Source organism: Musa acuminata, chromosome BXJ1-1 (genome assembly GCF_036884655.1).
Source record: "Musa acuminata AAA Group cultivar baxijiao chromosome BXJ1-1, Cavendish_Baxijiao_AAA, whole genome shotgun sequence".
In the NCBI taxonomy this organism is placed as follows: Eukaryota; Viridiplantae; Streptophyta; class Magnoliopsida; order Zingiberales; family Musaceae; genus Musa; species Musa acuminata.
The window spans coordinates 9,803,697-9,827,015 of record NC_088327.1 but is presented as its reverse complement, the minus strand read 5'-3'; the positions used below and the strand labels follow the sequence as shown (position 1 = coordinate 9,827,015).

Sequence of the window (23,319 nt, the reverse complement as noted above, 5' to 3'; positions counted from 1 at the left end):
TTATCAAATTAACCAAATTCCAGCTTGGATTCAGCACAAGGTTTTCAGTTTGGCATATTATTTGTAACACCCATGATTAGTCCCACATCGAAAGTGGGCAATATTAAGATTGACTTATAAGGGTCTGATGAGTGTACTATTATCAACTTCGGCTTAAGCATTTTGGTCAGTGGTTTAGACCAAACGAAGTTGATAGGCCAGTTAGCCCATCAGGCTCGGGTCATAATATTTGGTATCAGAGCCAACTTTAGCATTTGGGCATGGTGAGAGGGCTCAATTAGGAAAGAATTACCCGTAAATGGAGTCATAGGACTCCATCATTGGGTTACGCCTCATATGTACTATGCTAGAGTCTGATCTGGATTATATTGGGTCTTGACGAGGACGTCAAGCCTTTAAGTGGGGGTGATTGTAAAATTTTCTAGAGCATCCATTCTTTTGTAAAAAGATGATTTTATCTGTGGTCGCCTCAATCCCCTTGACTGACTCTTGCATTCTTTTTCTCATTATCCTCATTTTGTTGCCGTCATTTGACTCTCATCCTTGTTGTTATATTTCATCGATAACAATAAAAAAAGAGAAGAGAAGAGACGAAGGTGATGATGGACAAGTAGAAGTTAAGCAATATCAATATTGAAAAAAAATACATTATATGATAATTTTTAAAAAAGGGGTGAGAATTTTTCAAAAATACGATTTTTTTATGGGAATTTTCCCCAGTTAAAACTTAACGAGTAGGCAAGGTCGGGTGATATTATGACGTGGCAGATGACGTGGTGTTGAAGCTGGGATGTGCATGATTAGGAGGAGATAGAGGCAAACGCCAACCCATTGTTTAGTTGATCCGAAACAGTTGCTAATTAAGATATGGTCTTCCAAATCAGTCTGAGCTGGCATCCTACACCGACTCGATGCCTCGAGGCCCCACGGAAACTGCTTTTTCCTGGAATGACCAAAATGCCCTCCACTGCTTTTTGTACTCCCCTGGGCGGTCAAGCGAAACCATCGCAGCGAGAGTCCGACACCCCAACCCCCTCCTGCTTTGCAGGACGGCGATGGCGTGTGGACAGGCCAGCCTGGAGCCCACCTCTCGCGTACGCATGCGTAGGACTTCCCGGTCTCGTCCTCCTTTCAGGAAAAATAAAGAATCGATAACCCTTTTCGAACCCGTTTCTACACTTACCTATAGGTGGGCCCCAATTCTGGGTCCCTCGTGTTTCGTTTTTACCAGCTGTGGCTCCAATAGAGGGACCGGTACGGGAGTCGGGTTACGCACGTATGCGGCAAAGTTTTATTCATGTGATGTGCACTTCGGTCCTCCTCGGTCTCCACCTCGATAATTTTTTTATTTTTAACTGAATAAATAACGCATTCTTTGCCACTATTATTATTATTATTCGGTACCCCTCTCTCTCTCTCTCTCTCTCTCTCTCTCTCTCACTCTCGGAACGGGTGAAAACAACGTAGTCAAGTCCCACGCTCCGCAAGCAAGACTTGTCGGCATCTCGCTCGCCCTCCGCCTCCGGATTCCCTTTTATCTTGGTTTCGGCCTTGGATGCTTCCGGCCCCGCGAATCCTTACTTTGCTCCCAGATCGCTAGGGTTTTCCTGCGGTTCCATCGAATCTTGGGCCCCGTTCCGACGGATCTGCGGAACGGTGAAGGATCGAGCCGTCAAGCCACGCCGTCCGAGCTTTCTTCCCGATTCGAGGTACCGGCTTTGAGCTTTAGGGTTCTGCTGCTGCGATTGCCTGCCTGGAGGAGTTCTACGGTGTCCGGATCTCAAATTCCCCTTTATTCCGTGTGGCCTTGGTCTGGGGATCGAGTAACGAGGTGCTTTTGCGGGGGGGTTCCACTGTTTTTGGAGCCCACGAGGTCGAGGATCTAGGAAAGGCGTGGTTTTAATGAGCAGATGATAGGTTCCACACGATCTTTTTGGTGAAAATGAGGCTTGAGGAAACCCCGTGATCGAACTTAGGGTTTCCTCCTGGATGGAGGGCTCGGGGTTACTGGAATCTCGTGCCCTTGTATTTAAAATTTTGGTGAACGCAGGTCGGCGTTGCGTTTAACCAATTCTCAAGCATTATCTCTAGTTTAAATTCTAGGGTTGGTTTGTGGTTGTATTGAATGGTTTAAGAACCAAGTTAGTGTTATACGCTGGAGCAGGACAGAACCAGCAGAGCAGGAACCTTTGGTTTTGAAGCAGCTGGTGTGGTTGCTTTTGTTTTTTGCTCTGAGAAATTGGTTATCCTGTTATTATTCTTGAGATCCAAGTGACCTTCTGGAGAGGAACGTTGAGAAGTTAATAGGATTGTTAATGTTCTCGGAGGCTTCCTTCTTCTGTAACACCCTGACTTGTTGTAGCTCAGAGGTGTGTGGGGAAGGGGATGATTGAACAATTCATCAACTTTGTGATACGGCCTCCTAGGTATGTTAATATTTCTATCCAGTTTTTGATCTTTTTATTTTTGTTACTTATAAAGCTTTTATGATTCCAAGACTCGTTGTCCATGCCCATTGTGCTAATGTAGCTAGCATCGCTCAGATCAGATATTTTGATTTCTACATACATTAGTTATTCTTTTAAAAATTTACATATGAATTTTGAGGGGGCATTACATAATCTTTCTGTCAGTAGACGACTACCTCTCCTGGAAAATGAAATTTTACTCCTCTTGTGCTATTTGGAAATTTACGTATGCAATTTTGAAAAACATTTCTTTTTTAATTATACCTTTGGTCTCAAAAAATTGAAGTACCACATTAGTAGTTGCACTATTTTCTTGTAAAATCTGGAAATTTTTTACCATATTTTGTTGTGGCTCCAAAATTTGATCTTAACTAGCAGTCAGATTTTCAATGAGAGCACATATCATCTTGTTCCTGTTAATTGATATGTGATATGTTGAAAAGTTCGATTGTGGATTGGTGCTCTACCATTATACCACCATAGTTTATACTGTCATTCCAATAGTTGATCATTAAAACCTCTCGAAGCAGAATCCCTTTTTAGGCTTTGTTTTTTGCTTATTTTTATAGCTTGAATTATTCTAAAATCATGTCATCAAAATGATAAATTATTGATATTTTGCTCTTTGGGAAAGCACATGCACCTTTTTTAGCTTTAGATTCATTCCTTATTGGTTCTTATTTGTTAAATACTTTTGATCTCAAAATTTTAATTGGAACTTAAAATAATTTCTCTACTTTCTTGGAGAACTGAAGATGCTCTTGTACCACTTGTTTTTCTGGTTGTGATTCCAAGTGTTTATCTTAAGAAGCAGTCACACTTTGAGTGAATGCCATCATGTTTCTGCTAATTGATATATAACCTGTTCAAAACTTTGTTCATGGATTGTGGTTCTACCAAAATTACCTTGCACTACTATGTCAGTGACAGATCATTTACACTTTTGCTTATGCAAAAGTAGTCCATACAAGCTTAGTAGGATAATAAGGAGATATATTATGTCTTATATACCAGCTATTTTGCATCTAAGCAAATTCTCTCGACTTTATTAACAGGATTATCTTTTCTTACTTATATGATCAGACTACTATATCTTGTCATACTTGCATGAAATCTCAAATCTTTGTTACTTTGGTAGACCACAATAACAGCATGTCTTACTTATCATCTATATTTGAGTCAGCTACATCAATCCTTTCCTGTTATTAAATTTCATTCAGGACATTATCACTAGTTATTCAAGGGGCTTCCAGGGACATCAAATTTGTTGGTTTTTATATGCAAGATTTTATAAGCATGGTTTTGGGTTGACAGTTTGTAGTTTGTACAGTTTTGAATATCTCCTGCATACATCAGTTTTAACGTGCTTATTCTCCATTCAGCATACATTTGCTTATTTTAAAAGTTTAAAAAACAAATTTGCTTAGCTACCTCATAATCTCTTAGATCATTTCATGCCTTAAACAATGTGCTTTACACTATTGCATCTTCCGTCCGTTTAATGCTTTTTAAGTCACTTGTACTAACTTGTTGGACATACCTGAAAGTCTTACTGTAAAACAATTTTCTAGTTCTAAAATTGTGTTACCCATTATAAATAGTTGTGAGATTAATTCCCCTAACTTTTACAATCACCTCTTGGTTTTACCTCTTGGACACATAATATTATAAATGCCCTAATTTCCCTTATCAAGCAGTCCTTAACTTACTCCAAAAGCTATTAAATATAAGCTTTGCTCAGCATACTGTTTTTAGCTAGTTTTCTTGCTTTTTATATCTGCCACATACATATTATTGTCATCTCCTCTAACAAAGTTTCAAATACTGGTTGGTAGCCTGCACCAACCAGTATTTATCGGTGTGAAAACGAACCAGTTTTGGATCATATAATCTGGTACCAGTCAATGTTTTTCTTATTGTTTTCTTTATTGGGACTAAACAGTACAGGTTGATGTGCCATTGAGTACACACTGGTACCATATTTTGGTCCTGGAGATAACAGAAACTGGTATCGGAGTGAGATTTATAACCTTGTCCTTAACATGTTCTTTTTTAGAATACATGGTTTGAAACTCTATTACATGATCCCCAATTCTCCTTGGATGTGACAGAACTACCTTTAGACTCTTCTGGGGCCTCCCTTTACCACTCTTTAATATGACTAATTTTCATATTAGTGTCATTTTTTTCCATGTCTTACTGCAGATATAGTTTGATAATGTTCTCGTTCAATACCCTATATTATATCTTTAGTATTTACTTTGTAGGATTTTGAGCAGCATTTATTTATTATGGTCTTTCAACTTTATTTTTTTGCATTTTCTGGTACAATGCTAAATAGGGCGGAGTATAATCCAGATCAATACCTATGGGAATCAGAATTCACTCTTGCAGGCAGAAAATACAAACGCCTAGACTTGGAGGCAAGTACGGAGATCAATTATCGAGGTTTTTTCTGTCTTTTCTGCATCTTATGACGAGACTTCTGTGGAGATCTAATTTTTACTATTTGCTAACGTCTTTGTAACCTGGCAGCTTACAAATGGACGTGGTCACACCTTGCAGTGCAGTCACTATGTTCCCTCTTTTGTACCAGAAAGTACTGCTCTTCCTTGTGTCATATACTGCCATGGGAATAGGTATGACTTTATCCTTCTATGCTTGTCTCCTGTAAGTTCTTAGATTATCTGAGTTGTTACAATATGTTTATGCCTTTTGTTGTAATATTGAAGACATTTGTTATGCTTTTTTCTTAGAAGTTTGGTTTTAGCTAGAAAGGAACCACCAACATTGGGGTTCCAATCTGATCTTGATCATAATATGCGCTAACACAATGTTAATGAGGTCATGAAAATTTTCAAGATCTTTTTTATGACTAGTAAAATTTTCTGTGAGCATAAGTGTGAAGCCATTTTTTGGGGAGGTCTCACTTCAGGGGATGAAGCAGAGCTAGCCTCAAGCAAGTTATTCAAAACAATAATGGTCATGCTTGTCAGTTAGTTATAGCCATTTGATTCAATTCTTTATGTAATTGTTTTGGCCCACTGGAACCTTAATTATGTTCATCTTTTTCATGAAAATTGCAGTGGATGTAGAGCTGATGCAAATGAAGCCGCTGTAATCCTTCTTCCTTCAAATATTACTGTCTTCACTCTTGACTTTTCAGGCTCAGGTCTATCCGGGGGTGACTATGTCAGCCTTGGTTGGCATGAGGTAACTTAGTATAGTTTCTGCTGACTGCAGTGTTTGCTAACTGTATAAAATAATAACTCGACTTTGTAATGGGCTTAGATGTCTGAAAGTCTTCTATTTCTTTCACTGGCTACCATCAATTAATTTTCCAATTTTGTAACAATTGAATTTCATTGATGCACCTGCCAGAAAGATGATCTTAAAACTGCGGTTTCTTTTCTTCGGAGCAACAAACAAGTTTCTTGTATTGGACTTTGGGGGCGATCTATGGGTGCTGTTACAAGGTATGTCTTTACTGTAGATTTATCATCTGCAATCAATGCATGTTGTAGGTGCACATTCTGATGCGTGCTTGTACAGGCATGCATGGGTGCATCTGTCTCCCTATATGGATCTCTGTGTATAATCTGGTTATGGCAGTTGTGTTTGTGATAGCCATATTGCCTTTCAGCTATTGTAGGATATATGGCTGCAATAGGTTATGATAAATTATCTCCATTTATACTGGAAACTCTGAAAAGAGGTTATACACATCCAATAGTTTTTGTTGCCCTTCAAATTTTACCTTTTAAGTTTCGAAATAAGGAACACCTTTCTGTCTGATTGCTTTTTCTATTATGGCATTTGAACTTATGTGTAGGAATATTTGTGGTGATGTAAATTTCAAGCATGTGCTTTACTTGTTGCTGAAACTACAACTTCTCATAAAGCTATTACAGATGCCACTAGTTTGTCTTGTCTGATTATCATAAACATCATCCTATTTATTTTGGACATCTAGTTGATTATCTAGATAAGATCAGTTTTTCCAAAGTGAATTTTAAAAGGCCTTCACTTAATCTTGATTCATTGGTTTTGTTAACAACAGCCTTCTTTATGGAGCAGAAGACCCCTCTATCGCTGGCATGGTGTTAGATAGTGCCTTTTCCAACTTATATGATCTTATGATGGAGCTTGTAGATGTTTATAAAATCCGGCTTCCTAAGTTTACGGTATGACCCTTCTCGAACAATGAATTGTTTATTTGAAATTATTCTAATAAAAATTGCTGCGAAGGTATAGAACCTTAAACACCATCACAATAAGAACTAGCAAATGCTGATCATGATGAACAAAAAAGGCATCAGAAATTAAACAAAGTTATCCAGAACCAATTGGGAAAAGGAAAATCAGGCTCTGTAAAAGACTAGTTACATTAATTGATAAATTTGAACTACTTATGGAAAGGAACTGGAATTGAAGCATCTGCAAACAATCAATCTGGATTACTGCTAAAATGTGAGGACTTCTGGGTAATGACACCAAAATTCCATCCTTGCTGCTGGACCATCTGTCTGTAACACAGACAATTTAATTATAATGGTAACAGCTTAATAAACAAATATTAACAAATATGTCATCCATATAAGTTAGTTGAAAATGAAATTATATTCATTTTGCACATTTGGAAAATGGTGCTTATCTATGATTCTTTAGGGAGATGTATAAATAACTAAAGATGACCTGTAAGTTCACCGGTACAGTGAAGTGGGCGCTGTGAGGCAATTCAGATTAAAGCTTCTAGGTAAAGTAGAGAAAGGCTAATCACAAAAGAAGACATGGCTTTTGAAATATATAGTAACATTGCTGTCACTAGAGCTGCTCTGTGGTAGGAGTGTCCATGTAGCTGTTCCAAATAGCTACTGTTGTTAGTAACTTGGAATTGTTGTTATTGTTGCTGCTGCTGCTGTTTATGAAGTCTTTTGGTGCCTGCTTTAACTTACTATATCGAATGATTTGACACAGATCAGAATGGCTGTTCAGTACATGCGACGAATTATTCAGAAGAGGGCTAAATTTGATATCATGGATCTAAATGCTGCACAGGTGTTGAACTTACTTGTGTTACATTTCTTCCTTTAACCGTCCATCAGTTCTTGTGATTTCTCGAATTATTGTCAATTGAATAGAACTGATCCGATTTAGTAAAGCGTACATAGGATTTGAACATTTTTTAGAGTCAAATTCTTTTCAGGTTCTTTTATTAGAGTTCTAAGCAATGGGACTTACTAAAGATCTTCTTAGAGTTTAATGTTAAGCAATATCATGTTAAATGTTTATGCAGTTGAATGCCTTCGAAAACTTCACTAATTGCTCCTTGGACTTCCATGATACACTGCTATTGTCTAAATTTATGCTTTGTTCATGCAAGTAAAAGCTTTGTTGGCACCTTGAAACTTCAAATTTAGACTTCATACATTTGTCTGCAGTTTGCACCGAAGACCTTTATTCCAGCATTGTTTGGACATGCTTCTGATGACATATTTATTCAGCCCCATCACTCGGATCTGATATACGAGGCATATGCGGTAAATGATCATCTTCTATGTACCTTGAAATTGGGTTGAGAGCATCTCACTCAATTTCTCGATCTGATAGAACTGCAGTTTTTGGATGCAAGCATTCCATTCTGACTATTATTACATCCAAATTTTGGGTTACTTTGCAGGGTGACAAGAATATTATCAAATTTGAGGGTGATCACAACTCACCCAGACCGCAGTTCTATTATGATTCTGTTTCTATTTTCTTCTATAATGTCTTACAACCCCCGCAAATTCCTTCAAGTTGCACGAGTAACTTTCAGAGGTACTATGATCTAGGAGAACTAAAGGCTGGTGCAGGCACAGATGAGGTGATTTCCTGCATCTTTTTATTTTAAACTAACTACTGAAGGAAAAAGAGGAAAATTTTAGTGAAGGAGATAATATTGGTAAAATGGGAAAAGAAAACAATGGCATGCAGTCATTCTGCAAGAGGACTGCTCAGAAAAATAACATTCAACTTTTATATAACTTCATTACTTTGATCCTGTAATACAAATCATTTATCAATATTTTGATGTTGAAGTGTCTGGGTTCAGAGTTTGCTGTACGAAATCATCACTAGCCTCCGTGCGGTTAATACCGATGCAGCATGTTCCTCATCAGCTCCTGGGAATTCAAATGGTGCAGGTTGGATTAACAGTAGTACTCACAAGCATTGCTTTGTAGTTAACTTATGTCTTTATATTAGTTGTTTGGCTGAATCATAGGTTCAACTGCAAAATCAGTCAGTGAACTGTTATCAGAAAGCGTAGCTCATATATCCATCGATAATGACTTGGTATGCCTGTTGCACCAAATTATTTTTCCTTCTGCGAAAAGAAAAGAGAGGTTGAGGCCTGTAGGGGCTTAAGTTCTTAGTTTTACTTTATGTAGGATTTCCTTGTTGATGAAGACAATATGATTACCAACATAGGAGGTAACAGTGTCAATGAATCTAATTTACAGGTAATTCATTTTGTTAGTTACAGCTGTTGATTGTTTTATTTAATTAATGGAATTTTGTTTCACATGTGATACCTATTTAGTTTCTTTGGTTTTGTTCCTGTACCACTGGTTGATATCGACTTTTGTTGGGATTGAAAGGTTTTGTCTATTTTGCAGCTTATTTGAAAGCTTGAACTTTGTTTTTTGAAGATCAAAAGTTCTTGGAAGAACGACAGGACACAGTCTGAATTATTATTGTATCTGTTCTTTGATGCTCATCTGTTGTTAAATTATCTGCTGTATTGCTCTGCGACTCTCTACAATTAGCAACAGAACTTACCTGTGGCTAGTAGCTGTTAGAGAGTTGTGCTTCTATTATGGCAGTACTGTTGTTCATTCTCGTTTATTAATTCCTATTGAACTATTAGTTGGTCCAGTAATAAGAGAATATCTAGTATACAGTCGATTTTGGGATCCTTCTATACAGGATATGCTACCCTTACCCTTTTAACCTTTGGGTGACACAAACTAAATCACTTATTTTGATATACTCAGGATTTCGTTGTTGATAAAGATAATATGGCTACCAACATGGGAGGTAACAGTGCCGAAGAACCCAATATGCAGGTAATATATTTTTCTTTTTACATCTGGTGATTGTTTTATCTGACTTCTGGAATTTTGTTTTGAATGTTACACCTGTTTAGTTCCTTTAGTTCTGTTTCTGTACCACTAGTTGATTATTGACTTTTGTTAGGATTGAATGGTTTCATCTGAAGGCTTGAGCTTTGTATTTTAAAGATCAAAAGTTCTTTGAAGAACGACAGGACCTTCTGAGTCTGAATTGCTGCATCTGTTTCCTAATGCTCATCTATTGCTAAATCATCAGTTGTATTCCTGTATTACTCATTAGGGCTAACGGTTAGAGAGTTGTGCTTCTGTTTCTAAGATACTGTTGTTCACTCGTGTCATGCATTCTATTATTTGCACCTTATTGAACTGTCAGTTGGTCCACTAATTCAAGGACATCTAGTATACAGTTGACTTTGGGATATGCTTCTATACAGGATTGCTTTTCCGACCCTTTTAACCTTTGCTTGACACAAGGCGGACATTTCGTTTTTCACATATGTACCACATCCTATTTTTGTTGCAAAGTATATTCTTAAGCGCTTTTACTCTGGTTCCAACTCCATTCTTTGTATTTGCTCCTTTTGGTGGTTTGGATAAAAAGAATATCTCCTGGATATTTTTTGAACATCTTTTGGATATTCTTTCTACATGTATATGTACAATTTCTAGCTCCGAGGAGCATCCTGGATTTTTTTTTTTTACCTCCAATTTTTTGAATAGTTATGCCCATGTGAGATTTTTGTTGCTCTGTAAAGTAATGGATTGCATAGTAAATTTTCCTGTTATAATTGTTGATGACATTTTACAGGAGAAAAGAACTGGACGAGATGAGGAATGCTGCTCCTATTCGAGTTCCAATAGAGAGAGCTGGGGCAGGTGCTCGTCTTTGGGAGGCAATAGTGATGGGTCATCCTCTGCAGAGTGCACAGCAAGTACCACCAGCAAACACCAGGTCCTTTTCTCTTTCCCATGGCCAGTGTTCTTTGATTTGTCCCACAGCAATCTGTCATCTGTCAACTGTGATAAGAAGTTTTACCTTAAAACTTTTCATATTCTCTGCTTTGAATCTGATGTCTAATTGCAATTTCGTGTTCTAGTGTGGCCTAAGTTATAAAACACTTGCTTGTCCAACTAGATCCATTCTACCTGTATGAGCATCTATTCTTTTGTTTCAGATGACACTGAGAGCCCTAGCCACACCGCTGAGACGGATACAACGGAAATCTTCTGCTAAGCCGAAGAATAAGAAAAAGGGCACGGCGGTATCCAAGAAACCAAAGCGTGAGAAGCTGGAGAAGGGTGAAACACTAAGTCAGCGGTTGCGTCTTTGCATCCTGGGGCGAGCCAACCACAGACGACATCGATCAACCTGACCTCTTTCACCACTTGTACCATAGGGAACATGTTTGTGTTTGTGGCAGTAGCCTTCTGATTTAGAAGTCCTTTGATTCTTATCTCAGTGTAACCAAAAGTTTGTTCCTTGTCATGATCCATTGGATCCATGAAGTTTCTAAGTTTGTTTGCTCTACTGAAAACCTCAATCTGAAATCTTCGTTTCCTTGTTGATGCAATCCCGTGGCTTATTCAACAGTTTCTGTTGTTGGCCTACTTTTAACTTGGAACTATTTGGGTTGAAGTGTTCTTGTTATTGGCTGCAGGTGGCTTTTTTCTTCTGGAAATATATATTTACCATTGATCGCAGCTTATAGGATATCTTTTCCCTTTTTTCTTTCTTTATTTTCTTCTGGATGATTTTTTTTACTTTTATTTTCTTATAAGGAGTAAGGGACGAAAGTAGGATTGGAACATAATATGTTAGAAACTTTATTAGCTAAATTAGTCAATATTGGATTATTGTATGCAGTTTATATTATTCCTTGTGATTGATGAAATTTCTTAAGGTTTGCGATCCTGCCCAGTATTTCATTTCAGTACGTGAATCAGGATAGATAGGACAATGCTTAGGATCTTTGGCACATCTGATAGGATTATTTCTTGAGATCGGACAATACTCAGAATCTACACTGTTTGGTCCTTCTGATAATATTATTTTTCAATATTTTAAGATTTTTCTCTAAAACTCCATACCTAATCAACACAACATAATAATGCAATTTTGAGTCATGGAACATTATACGTGATCAAATAAGAACTAGCACAAAGCAACACTTGGTATTCTGATAAGGGCAGTATATTACTGGTCTAAGCCATGACCGGTATAGTTCGGTATAAACCTCAGTCAAAACACCACATAATCATGCAATTTTGAGTCATGGAACATGGTACATCATCAACCAGTACATCTCTTGTAAACAAGGTTGGTTTACACGAGAGGATGAATCCCTTGATCTTTCAACATGGTCTGGTGTTTAGTTCAGGTGCCTTCCGTGAGCTCATGCTCGGTCATGTCGAAACTGCTTGAAGCAATTTGATCTGATGCTATCTTGTATGCCATTGCGATTAGGGAATCGACGTACCTCTGATAAGCTTCCATTCGGATTTGCACATGCTTCTGAACCTGATCGAGCAGCAAAGAACAACTTTTAGTGGGAGCTTATAACTGTTTGTTGAAGCACGATGTAGGCTCAAGGTGGATTAGATTGAGTTCGAGCAGCAGATGGAAAAATTCTTGCAATGGATTTAGATTGAAGACCGAATTAAATGCTAGTTTATCTATGAAAGATAGATGACCATAGACATGCCCAGACACTATTGCATCTTCTCACACATATAATGCATATAACTAAAGCAACGAAGATATAGGCATGTTTTAAAAATTGGTATTTTGGACCCATACTGATCATTGACTGCACGTATATGAGTCCAATACGTACCAGTATGCAGAAACACAGTACGTTGCTTACAGTTGCCAAGGAGAAGGGTGAAAGATAAGGATGAGAAGGAGAATAACATGGGAGGAAGAGGAGAGAAGTACCTACATGCTAGTTAATCTATGAAAGATAGATGACCATAGACATGCCCAGACACTATGCATCTTCTCATACATATAATGCATGTAACTAAAGCAACAAAGATATAGGCATGGTTTAAAAATTGGTATTTTGGACCCATACCGATCATTGGCTGGACCTATACGAGTCCAATACGTACCAGTATGCAGAAACACAGTACGTTGCTTACAGTCGCCAAGGAGAAGGGTGAAAGATAAGGATGAGAAGGAGAATAACATGGAGGAAGAGGAGAGAAGTACCAAATGACGAACAGCAGACGGCAGCTGCAAGCAACCTGCAGTGGCGAACGGGGATAGGGAGTGTGGACTTTCTCCGAGAAAGGGAGAGCGATAGATTATATCATTCTAAACCCTACATATGATAGATTAAAAAAAGGCTTACTCTCTAATTTTAGGTAAGTACCGAGCGAATCAGTCCTGAATCGCTCAAAATGGACTGATCTGCATCCCACCAATTCTTTGTAGGACCAGATTTACCATTTGGTACTACTGGTCTGGACTGTTTTCTAAACCATGCATATAGGTATCTATACATATAATAGGTAGAAAGCAGGAGAAATTTGTTACAGATAACAGTATGCTTAGTAAAAAGTATGTAGTTCAAAGGGCCCAGCGTTATCATACAAACAGGAGATTGGAGATGACAAATTGTTAGGTTATGCCAAAAAGAACATGTTGAAGGAGGTTAAAGAACCAAAACAAAATTGAAGAGACGAAGATTTAGTCACCTCAAGTTGTTCATGAAGTCTTCTTTGCACTTCCATCTGTACCCTCAATGCCTCTTTGACTTCCTGACCCCTAAAAGCAGAAAAACCGACCATGTTAATGTTTTCTGAAACATATATGTATATATCATGCACCATATAATATATACTATATTAAAACTACTAATCCATGTATAATAACTTAAAACTTGACCAGAAGGAAGATTTGATAGTGATATCATACTCGTTGACGTCAGGAGCAGGCACTCTTGGAGATAAAGCACTGCTGCTTGGATTCTCTAAAACGTAGGAAGCTGAAATTTGAGATTCAAAAAATTAAAAAGAAGAAAGAATGATCAGATAAGTTGTAACAAAATTAAATTATTAAAATTAAGTTATTACCAAGTGATAATGGAAATTTTGTATAGATCTTAAACACTTTTAGCTAATGCAAGACCATTCTTAAGGTCTACTAGAAAAATAGTGCTCCAACAATTGGCTACGACTACTTTTATAATACCATATATAGTCCCACATCGGAAGTGGGTTGAAAAACTAAATGGGCCTATAACCATTAGTTTTGTAATGCCCCCAACCCAATGGAAAACTGAGAATGGTATAATGCGACAATCCTATAGGTTTCCCTATAAGAATGCAAGGCCAGAACCAGAACAAATAGCTTTCTCAGAATAATTATTACATAATCCAGTTCATGATTAAACTCACAAGACATTAATAACATAATTCAATCAATAATCAATCCACCCATAAGACTTAAGAATTTATAACATTTCAATCCAAATAACATATATACAGAGTAATCTCAATGTACAGTGATCTCCATAGAATGATAGTATAATTCAACCAATAACCGATTCCACCATGCTTTCACTGTGCACTCTGAAAAAATTAGAGATAATCTTATGAGCAAACCACTGCTTAGTAAACACTATGACTCGTGCTAGTCAAAACTTATCATAAATGAGTTTTTTTTTAAACAAATGAATTCTTTATACATTTAACACATGCTTTCGAAATATACATAAACATCAAATACTTTCTTCATGCTCATAAAGTTTACAAAACATCGGTTTAATATATGTTTCAATCATGTCTTCTTAATAATACTTTTGAAAACAAAATACATTTAAATGTATGTTCATAAAGTAAGCATAGGTATAGCTAATGTTACATATCAAAGCAAAAACATTGTAGTGCAAAGAATATCATTCATATAAATATAGCTAAGAGTTCACAAATATTAATATAGCTAAGGTGTACAATCAGTTCAGAAGTCATAGTAGTATCAACGGCTACGGTCACGTTATATCCTCTTGACAAGGCCCAAAATCATGTTTAACCCACAAGGTTTTATGCCTAGAACCATGTTTAACTCATATAAGTGACACATATCTCCCTGTGTTAGGGCCTAGAAGAAACTAGTTTCTGAACAAATACCAATGTATAACCCTTATTGGTAGGGTCCAGATTATAGCCATACTGACCAGACAACTATCATGTTACTAAAAATAATATATTAATTACTTTCATACAAAACTAGGCGTTTTAGCAAATCCTTTTGCATATTTTTCTAAAACTGATGCATCATTTCAAAACTAATAATATTCATATATTTTTCAATGCTTTTCAAATATAATGGCTGAACAGACAATTTCATAGGAATCAAATAACATAAATCAACAAATGCTTATAACATAACAAATAACTATTCAAATCATGTGCTTTTCCAAATGGTAAACATCTAGGTTCTTTTGTAAGGCATTTGCATAATAAAAGAACCTTTAAATCATGTAAATCATATGTATTTATAATTTCTAAAGACATGCGTTAATACTTTCGAAAACAGACGAGTTATCAGACACTTACCCTGGTCATATATCCTTGATACAACATATTATGATCTTTCATTTCCTTATTCTTCCAATATCACCATTTTCTTCCTTTTTATTTACTTTATAATATGAATATCCAATTAACTAAGAACATCATGGTTCATCAATCTATAATCCAAAACATAAATCTAATTAATGAGAATACAAGAGAGTTCAAAACCATAGCTAATATTATTTTCCCAAGCTTGATCTGAATCCATTTGACATCAAAACGAGTCCTCAATATATTTTCCTTGATTTTTCTTTTATTTTTATTTTTCTTATTCTCTTTCTTTCTTTTTTTTTCTCTCCTTCAACAGAAGCCTATCTCCTCTCATTTATTTTTTTCTTTTCTATTTTTTATTCCTTTTTCTTTCTTTCTCTCCTTCCCTTAGATCCTCTCTCACTTTTCTTCTCCCACCGCAGAAGCGTATCTCCTCTTAAAAAATCTTCTTCACTTCTTCTTCTCTTTCCCCTCTTCTTCTTCTTCCCTCTCCTCTTCTCCTTTTGCTTCTTCTCACAGCCGAGACCTATTTCCTCTTTCTCTCCTTTCTCCCTTCTCTTCTTCTCTTTTCTTTCCCTTCTCCTTCTCTTTCCTTCCTCTTCTCCCTCCTCTGTTCTTCCTCTCTTCTTCTTCTCCTCCAATTCCCTCTCTGTTTCCCTCTTTCTCTCCCACCCGCTCCCATGCAGCCTCTGTTTCCTCATGAGGGAGTGGCAGTTAAGAGAGGCGGTGAGAAGAAAACACTTATTATTTTTTATGTACTTTTGCAATTTAGTCCCTGCAAATTCTATATTTACAACTAGGTTCTCAAATTAAATTTAGGGTATTAAGTTTGGACCCAAATATTTTAAGCAGTTCAGGCTCGACAAAGTTAATGGATCAATTATTCATCAAGTTAGGTCATGACAGAGAAGAGATGGCATCAAAAAGCACGGCCTAATATTGGGCATAGTGATGGGCTTGAGTAGGAAAAGACTAAGTGTAGATGGGGCTAGAAGACGCACCACCGCATGAAGCCATCACTCAAGCCTCACATGCATCATACTAGAGTCTGCTACCATTAATTTAGGCTCAAATATTTAGGTTAGTAGTTCACACTCAATGAAATTTACAGATTAGTTATTTCATCAAGTCAAATCATGACAACATCTTGTAAAAAATTAATCATGCCAAAATCTACTTGTAGGATGGGCAATGCCAAAAGGAAAGACAAAATACGATCTTGCTCAAGAATTTAGGTGTTCCTCTTTGTAATAAGAAAAAAACTCACTCCAGAGTTTAGTATAAGTTTCACTTTGTATTCACTATCAATTGTCTCATGTAGTACCTTATAGAAAAGAAGTTTTCATGACAAGGTTCATCGACAACATTGAGAGTTTAAGAGAGAACTAGGAAGAGCTCCATGACCCAAGATGCCCGATAAAATAAGACCAGATAATGAAGCATGAACTGAGACAGACTCCAGCTAAAATTTTCTTTAGAAGACAGCCTCTGTCTTATGAAGATAGAATGTGGAATGTCTAAATATAACATTAGTTTTATCAAGTTTTCACAAACTTTTGGAGGCTCAAATAACAAGTTGATACAATGGATTAAGCATGGATAATAGAAAAAGGAAGTTGAATCTATAAACTCACCATCCTTTGACTGCTCAGTTAATTCTTTGCCTGATTGCTTTCCTTGTCGGTATTTCTGGAAACATTAACAGGGAAAAGCAATTATCCCATTGTAAATGTCATTCAGATTTTAGCAACAAAGAGTTTAAGGGAGTACTATAACATGAAGTTTAACCTGGAGGTGACTTTTCAAGTGAAAAAGAGTAAGTCCTTTAACACCCATTGTTCGCATGATAGCCTTTGGAGTTGCCTCTGCATTAGGCACCGACGCACCATGTGACATACATATGGTATTTAGAACCAACAATTTACGTAAAAAATAAAATCCTAAAATATGAGACTAACTTGGGGAGATATTTAGGGCTCTACTTCTACCTTTGTTCCCTAGTCATAGCATCAGTATTAAATGCTACAAAAGAAAAAAATAATTATCCATTTTCATAAAATGCCAATTTTATACTAAAATAGAAAAAGAAATAATATATACTCGACACCTATAATACAAAGTGATTAAGACCATTTACATGGAAGCATATAGAAGAGTTAATATAAGGAAAAAAGCCATAGATCTAAGGCACATCTTCAACAACCGAAAGTGGTCTAAAACCAGCCCAAAGATACCAATTTATCTAAAGATATGTATCAGCATTCATCAAACCTGATAATGCTGAAGCAAAAAAGCACATGCATAGCTTACTATAAGAGAAACAGCATTGCAATAATAACAAGCACACCTACATGTCAAAAAGTGAATAAGGTAATCAATCAGACAGCAAAATTGAAGTTCTCCTCAAGTAGTTCAAACTATTTTGGCATGTTATATTTAAGTTGTCTAATATTTTGATCCATAAAAGTTGGTAATTCCGGAATCACTTTATGAACTTTTTCCTTTAATCCTCATCTTTCTTGACCTGTTTATATTAACTACTAAGATGCACTTTATCCACCAGTTCTATTCTGTAACCTTAAGCATGGAACAGAGTCATCTATTGATGATTCATATACTGCAGTGATCACCAATGAGTAGAGGGAAAAAACAGTGGACTCCAGATAGAAAATGGCTGCATGCATATGATCGGAACAAGCTAACCAGAAACATCATGAAAGATCCAATTAGAGTTTTCAGCATGTTAAGTAAACCGTAGTAAAGCCAACAAGAAAGTGGCAAAGAGAAACTGTTGAAAGATGAGTTATAGCCGGTATTGAATGCCCACGAAAAAATCAAAACCGACTTAAAGCTTGAAGAGTTCCCAACGATCGACAAGTTAGTATTTGGAAGATACTAAGCATTTAAGGGAGAAATTTCCAACGGACACGACAATTGTAGAGGCAAAATATGAGAGTAATTTGGAAGGATCAGTCTTTAGAGGGACAAAGAGGCAACACCACCAAATATCTCCTGATTGGATCACCAAATAAACCAGAAGTTAATTATTGTTCACGAGAGAGTACCAACAGATTTCTAGTAACAACAAAGACAAAAAGACAAACACTTGGTACGCGATTTAAGAGGGGGGAAAAGCAACAAGCAGCGGAAGCAGAAGGGTTCGTGAAACGATCACTAAGGACGCAGAAATCGCTTCAATGCTTGCAACGAAGGGCAAAAAGGCACGAACTTTCGGGGCCTCCGAGCTGGGCGACGGCGTCGACGAAGCGCTCGTGGAGGTCGGCCGTCCATCGGAGGCGCGGCTTAGGGTCCGCCGTCAGGACTAGGCTCGGGCCGCGGGCCTCCTCCGGTGGAATCGAAGCTTCCGATCCGTGGATCAAGCCAGAAAACATCCTCCTTTCCAGCGGAAAGTCGAAACCCGGAAAGATCAAACCCAGTAGGAAGCAGAGAGGGAGGAGGAGGAGGAGGCGGGTGCTTATTGGCTCTTTGGTGCTGGTTATTACACCATCGTCTCCGGTGTCTCAATGTGAATTGGGATTTGTCCCCATTAACGCTTTGGACCAATAGAGGAAAGCTTGGAGCTTTCTACTGATTGAGATGTGTCCTCAGAAGAGCTGGTAAAGACCAAAACTTGGGAGGCGAGAGATGTGAAGGAAGTGCTCTCCCTATTCCTCTGTTGACTACTATGCTCAGCCGAAGAAGGATAAAAGGAAAAGGAAGAGAAATTGAAGTCTCATCAACTTCATTTGCATTCTTCATCAGACACTTTTTTGGCTTATCTTCTACATGTTTCCTATGTGTTAATTGAAGAGGAACAGTACACTGGAGGTGTATCTATTGTCTTTCTTGAAGTGAGGCATATGAAGGTTTTGGACTCTGTGATCATCATTGATCTTATTATATATATATATATATATATATATATATATATATATATATTTGATGAATTATTTTTGTTTGTTGATTCCATTGGAACTTGTTATAAATACTTGAGATTTTTTTTTCTTAAAATTCAGGATCTGAGGAGGATAAATGTATATCGTCTTTTAACGACAATAAAAAATGTTTTGGCGACTTGATTTATTAATCACAAAATATTTTTTTGTGAAATATTCATGAATTTCATTGGATGAATAATTGTAAAAATCTATCCTTTGACTAAACCTAATTGTTCATATTAAATTAAGCTAGAAACATATCTTTAAGCCTGCTTCCAGGTTCACTTGGTAAGTGCTCATAAAGAAATTAGCATGAAACTAATGATTGACTGAGAATGGCTGTCATTTTCACAATGAAAACTATCCATCATTATGAGTTGGGCAGTTCCATTGTTAACCACTAATTATTGGTGTGATCTAGTCATCAATTCCATCAATGCATGATGATGACTTTTGTGGTTTCTATTCAGACTGTTAGGTTGTTTATCTTCTTGATTGAATTGATCAACCAATTTCTTGCCTTAATCCTGTATTAATGCAGGTTTTCTATCATTTGTTGCTTATCTAAACAACAGACAACCTCTACTTTCCATCATTAGTTTGCTAGATGCAGAACACTTCTTTGATGCTGAAGATATGTTATCAGAAAAACCAATGAAGCCTGAATCATGATCAAAGGAACATGAAAAAAAGATCATGTTAACCATCTAATTACATCTCTTAGATTACTGGTTTCCCCACATCAAGTTATTGTCAATAGAACCATCTCCCTAACCAAAATCCTACCTTCACAACGAGCCATGAGATCCCAAGTAACATGCAACTTTTCCTTGCCACAGGGATCTATGGAGGATAATATCACTACCATGTCTTAACAAGGAAAGAAAAGCTTATCAGTCTGAAACTTCATATGAAACATTCAACCATCATCATTCTGCTCCACAGGAATGGTTGCTTTGTATTCCTTCCTATTCCAAGATAGTCAAATGGATTGTATAGACAAACATAGAAGGCAAGTCATAATTGCAGAAAAATATTTCTTGGCAGCAGAAATCAGCATCCAACTGAAACAGATGGAAAGAAACAAGTTCTAAAACTAGGAGAAGAAACATACAGATTTGATTGACTAGCTATAGGTTTTGTCCCTGTTTCCTCACCAACTGGCACTGGAAACTTTTCTTCATCTTAGTCTCCATAAGCTACATTCTTTTGTCACTAAAGGATCATTTAACTATGACATCAATATGTCCTACCAAATTCACAACCACAGCTAAACTTTCCAACCAAAACAAACTACAGAATATTCAGATTCAATTTGATCGATTACTGGTTCTAATACTAATTACAATCACTACACAAACAAAAATATACATCAAGCAAAAGCCGAATTCCAACAACTCGGATAAGCGAATTGCTCGCTAAGTAATCACTGAGGCTTCGAAATCCCCCTGTAAATTCCGCAAACATAAGCATGGAAACTCTCGTGATCCCCTTCTCGCTAAATCGAACATGTAATCAATCGGAATTAAGCATTTTAACACCACAATTAAGCTTAATAACAGTGCCTGACATGGAATATAGTGTTGCAAACCATACAAAGAACATGGCAAGCAAGTTCAGAACCAGCCACTCTCTCCATAAGAGTAACCAGAGCTGATAGATTATAGAGGCAAGGAACACGAGAAGGAGAGCCTGGCACGGAGCTCACGGTGTGGATGCTGCTACTGCTGGACATAGTAGTAGGACATGGGGTCGGTCGACGGGGCCCCGAGCGGGCGTGCCACGTCTTCCTTACCCTCCTCCCTCGGCACGATATCGATGAGGAAGTCGAAGACGTCGGTGCGGGAGACGGCGGCGGCTATGTCATTCTTCTGCAGGGTGCGGCGCTTGTTCTCCTCGGCGTGGGCCCAGGACCGGTGCGTGAGCTCGAGGATGAACATCTCGCAGGCCCTGGCGAAAACCACGGGGGCCTCGGCGGCGATCATGCGCACGTCCTCGTCGGCCTTCATGATCTTCTTGATCCGCGCGAGCGGCAGGCTGTGGTTCTTGAAGTCGGTGGTCTGCTCGATCTCGCGGTACTGGTCGGCCCAGAACATCTGGAGCTGCTGCTGCTGCTGTTGTTGCTGCTGCTGGTAGAGATGCTGGTAGGCCTGGTAGGGGCCGCCGGCGGACGCTGCGGCAGCGGCGGCGTAGGGAACCCCGGTGGCGACGCCGATCATCGGCGGCGCGGTCTGGCCCGGTTGATTCATCCACTCTGATCAGAACCCAAAAAAGAAACAAGGCAAAACACAGGTCAAAATCTGATCTTTTACATAAAAACCAAATCAAAATCCAAACTTATTGAGGAGAAGGGGAGAAATTTCTAGTTTTGATGGTTAGATTTAGTGGGGAGAGAAAAGTGAGGGATCTGAATCAGTTCTGCATGATAAAAATGGGATTTTTAAGACACAGAGTGGAGAAAGCAAGACATCAACATATCATGGATCTCTAGAATTCTGGAAAGAGGTGAGAATGGGAACGATGGACATGGTGCTGAGACCAATGGAGAGAGACAGAGAGCGAGAGACCTGTTTGGGGGAGCAGGGCAAGCCAGGGAAGGATGAAGTGGTGATCGAAAGAGGGGAAGTGCTGCTCCTGAGTTGTAGGTCTTTGCAATGCATTTATGATGCACTTTTCGATGGTCCAATGGTCGCAGGAATTTAGGGTTCATAGACTACTGTGCAGGTCAAATTGTTTATTATGTCCTCCTCCTGTGGCCAAGCAATTTGGCGATGAAGGGGGTTTGATTGGCGGTGACGCGTATTCAATCTCTAATCGTGACAAGTTTGGTGCCCAATTTGGGAGGTGGAAACGAGTGTTCAACATCTGAGACAGTGAAGTACAAATGAATTAGGATGAAGATGGTGTTTCGGGAAACAACTTTGAGTCGTGGCCTCGAGGCCGACGCGGCTCGGTTCGGGTCCGGAAGACGGGGATCTTCTTGGGGGTGCTCCTTGAGCCCGCTGAGGAGGTCGGGGGCGGTGTCCGATCGAGACGGTGTTGTTGTCTCTGCCTGCGGGACCGGCGGGGACCTTCGACTTCGCACCTGCACAAAGGTCGGGCCGGGGTGCTCGGCCCGACCCCTCCGACGATCAAGTTAGATGAAGATGTGGAGGGGGTTTTAGGATGAAGGAGTGTTTGTGTGTGTCTCGCTCTATCCCCCCCTCTCTCTGATGAACGAGGGGGTATTTATAGAGAAGCTTACTGTTATTTGATGTGTCCGCCTGCAGGAGGCAGGCTGATAGCGTCTAACATGTGCGTTGTCGTAGCGTGAAGGACCGAGCCTGAGTAGGCGTTAATGCGCCTCAGTCGGTGTTCCGATTTGGTTGACCGAGTGCGCCGATCGAGGCGTGAGGCGTCGGCTGACGTCAGTCGAGTCTTATCATAATTACTATCCTCATCAGATGGTATTGCCGAAGCACAGATATAAAGTTATATTATTAATAATGAGAAAAAAATATTTGATAACTAAACATACGATATATTATCATTATATTAATATTTTATAAATAAAATGTATATGATAAGACTTCTCATAAGTTTCATTAAAATTACCATATATATATATATATATATATATATTAGTAAACTAGAATAAGAAAAATCAAACAGGCAATTATTTATGAATATTTTAATAATTTCGTTGGATTTATCTAACAAATGGAACAATAATTTTATGAGGTGACATATATCGGTATGATGAACGCAGTTAATAAATGGGCCCAAGCTTTTGTAAATGCAAGACAATGATATGCATGTTAGCATCATCAACATAATAAAAGAGATTACCATAAAAATACACGTTCAAATGTATGAAATTACCATATAAAAAGTATTTTATAAAATATTATTCTCTTAAAGCAAAGATGCTAACATAAAACAAAGACAAGAGAATTCAAATTGGATCCGAATTGATTCAAATTGGGTCTGATAGACCAGCATAAATAATTTTATAAATTTTAAATTTATATTAAATTTAAATTTAAATTTAAAATCATAAGAAAAAAGTAATTAAAAGGTTATAATTAGGTTACTTCAATTTTAATTTTAGGTATTGTTGGTGTTGATTTCTACAGCTGAATGCTCTACCACTAAGCTACGAACCCTACTCATTTTGTTTTCTTATTTTTTTTATTGTTAAATTTAAAATTAATTTAAAATATGAATTTATTAAAATTATTTATGTGG

At 37.8% G+C, this 23,319-nt stretch overlaps 3 protein-coding genes and 1 long non-coding RNA gene across 4 annotated transcripts; 1 reads left to right on the top strand and 3 right to left on the bottom strand.

Moving 5' to 3' along the window:
* Positions 1-1,438: 1,438 nt before the first annotated feature.
* On the top strand, positions 1,439-11,154 carry LOC103993570 (uncharacterized). The gene is made up of 15 exons (XM_065180295.1): positions 1,439-2,426; positions 4,810-4,884; positions 4,997-5,107; positions 5,555-5,681; positions 5,850-5,944; positions 6,529-6,652; positions 7,446-7,526; positions 7,910-8,008; positions 8,149-8,334; positions 8,563-8,653; positions 8,734-8,804; positions 8,900-8,971; positions 9,506-9,577; positions 10,392-10,535; positions 10,759-11,154. The coding sequence occupies exons 1-15, from the start codon at positions 2,386-2,388 to the stop codon at positions 10,954-10,956; spliced, it is 1,587 nt and encodes a 528-aa protein (XP_065036367.1). The 5' UTR covers positions 1,439-2,385; the 3' UTR covers positions 10,957-11,154.
* LOC135671920 (uncharacterized) lies at positions 4,773-5,138 on the bottom strand. Its single transcript, XR_010512890.1, has 2 exons — positions 4,997-5,138; positions 4,773-4,884 (listed from the first exon to the last, which is right to left on the bottom strand). It is a non-coding gene; the product is annotated as an uncharacterized LOC135671920 (long non-coding RNA).
* A 604-nt stretch (positions 11,155-11,758) lies between the features above and the next one.
* LOC135671913 (protein PHR1-LIKE 2-like) lies at positions 11,759-18,981 on the bottom strand. The gene is made up of 6 exons (XM_065180304.1): positions 18,384-18,981; positions 16,943-17,019; positions 16,789-16,843; positions 13,503-13,572; positions 13,283-13,352; positions 11,759-12,101 (listed from the first exon to the last, which is right to left on the bottom strand). The coding sequence occupies exons 1-6, from the start codon at positions 18,544-18,546 to the stop codon at positions 11,958-11,960; spliced, it is 579 nt and encodes a 192-aa protein (XP_065036376.1). The 5' UTR covers positions 18,547-18,981; the 3' UTR covers positions 11,759-11,957.
* Positions 18,982-20,604: 1,623 nt separating this feature from the next.
* Positions 20,605-21,814, bottom strand: LOC103993596 (nuclear transcription factor Y subunit C-6). The gene is made up of 2 exons (XM_009413723.3): positions 21,660-21,814; positions 20,605-21,346 (listed from the first exon to the last, which is right to left on the bottom strand). Exon 2 carries the CDS (start codon positions 21,339-21,341, stop codon positions 20,814-20,816), a length of 528 nt encoding a protein of 175 aa, XP_009411998.2. The 5' UTR covers positions 21,342-21,346; positions 21,660-21,814; the 3' UTR covers positions 20,605-20,813.
* Positions 21,815-23,319: the final 1,505 nt, after the last annotated feature.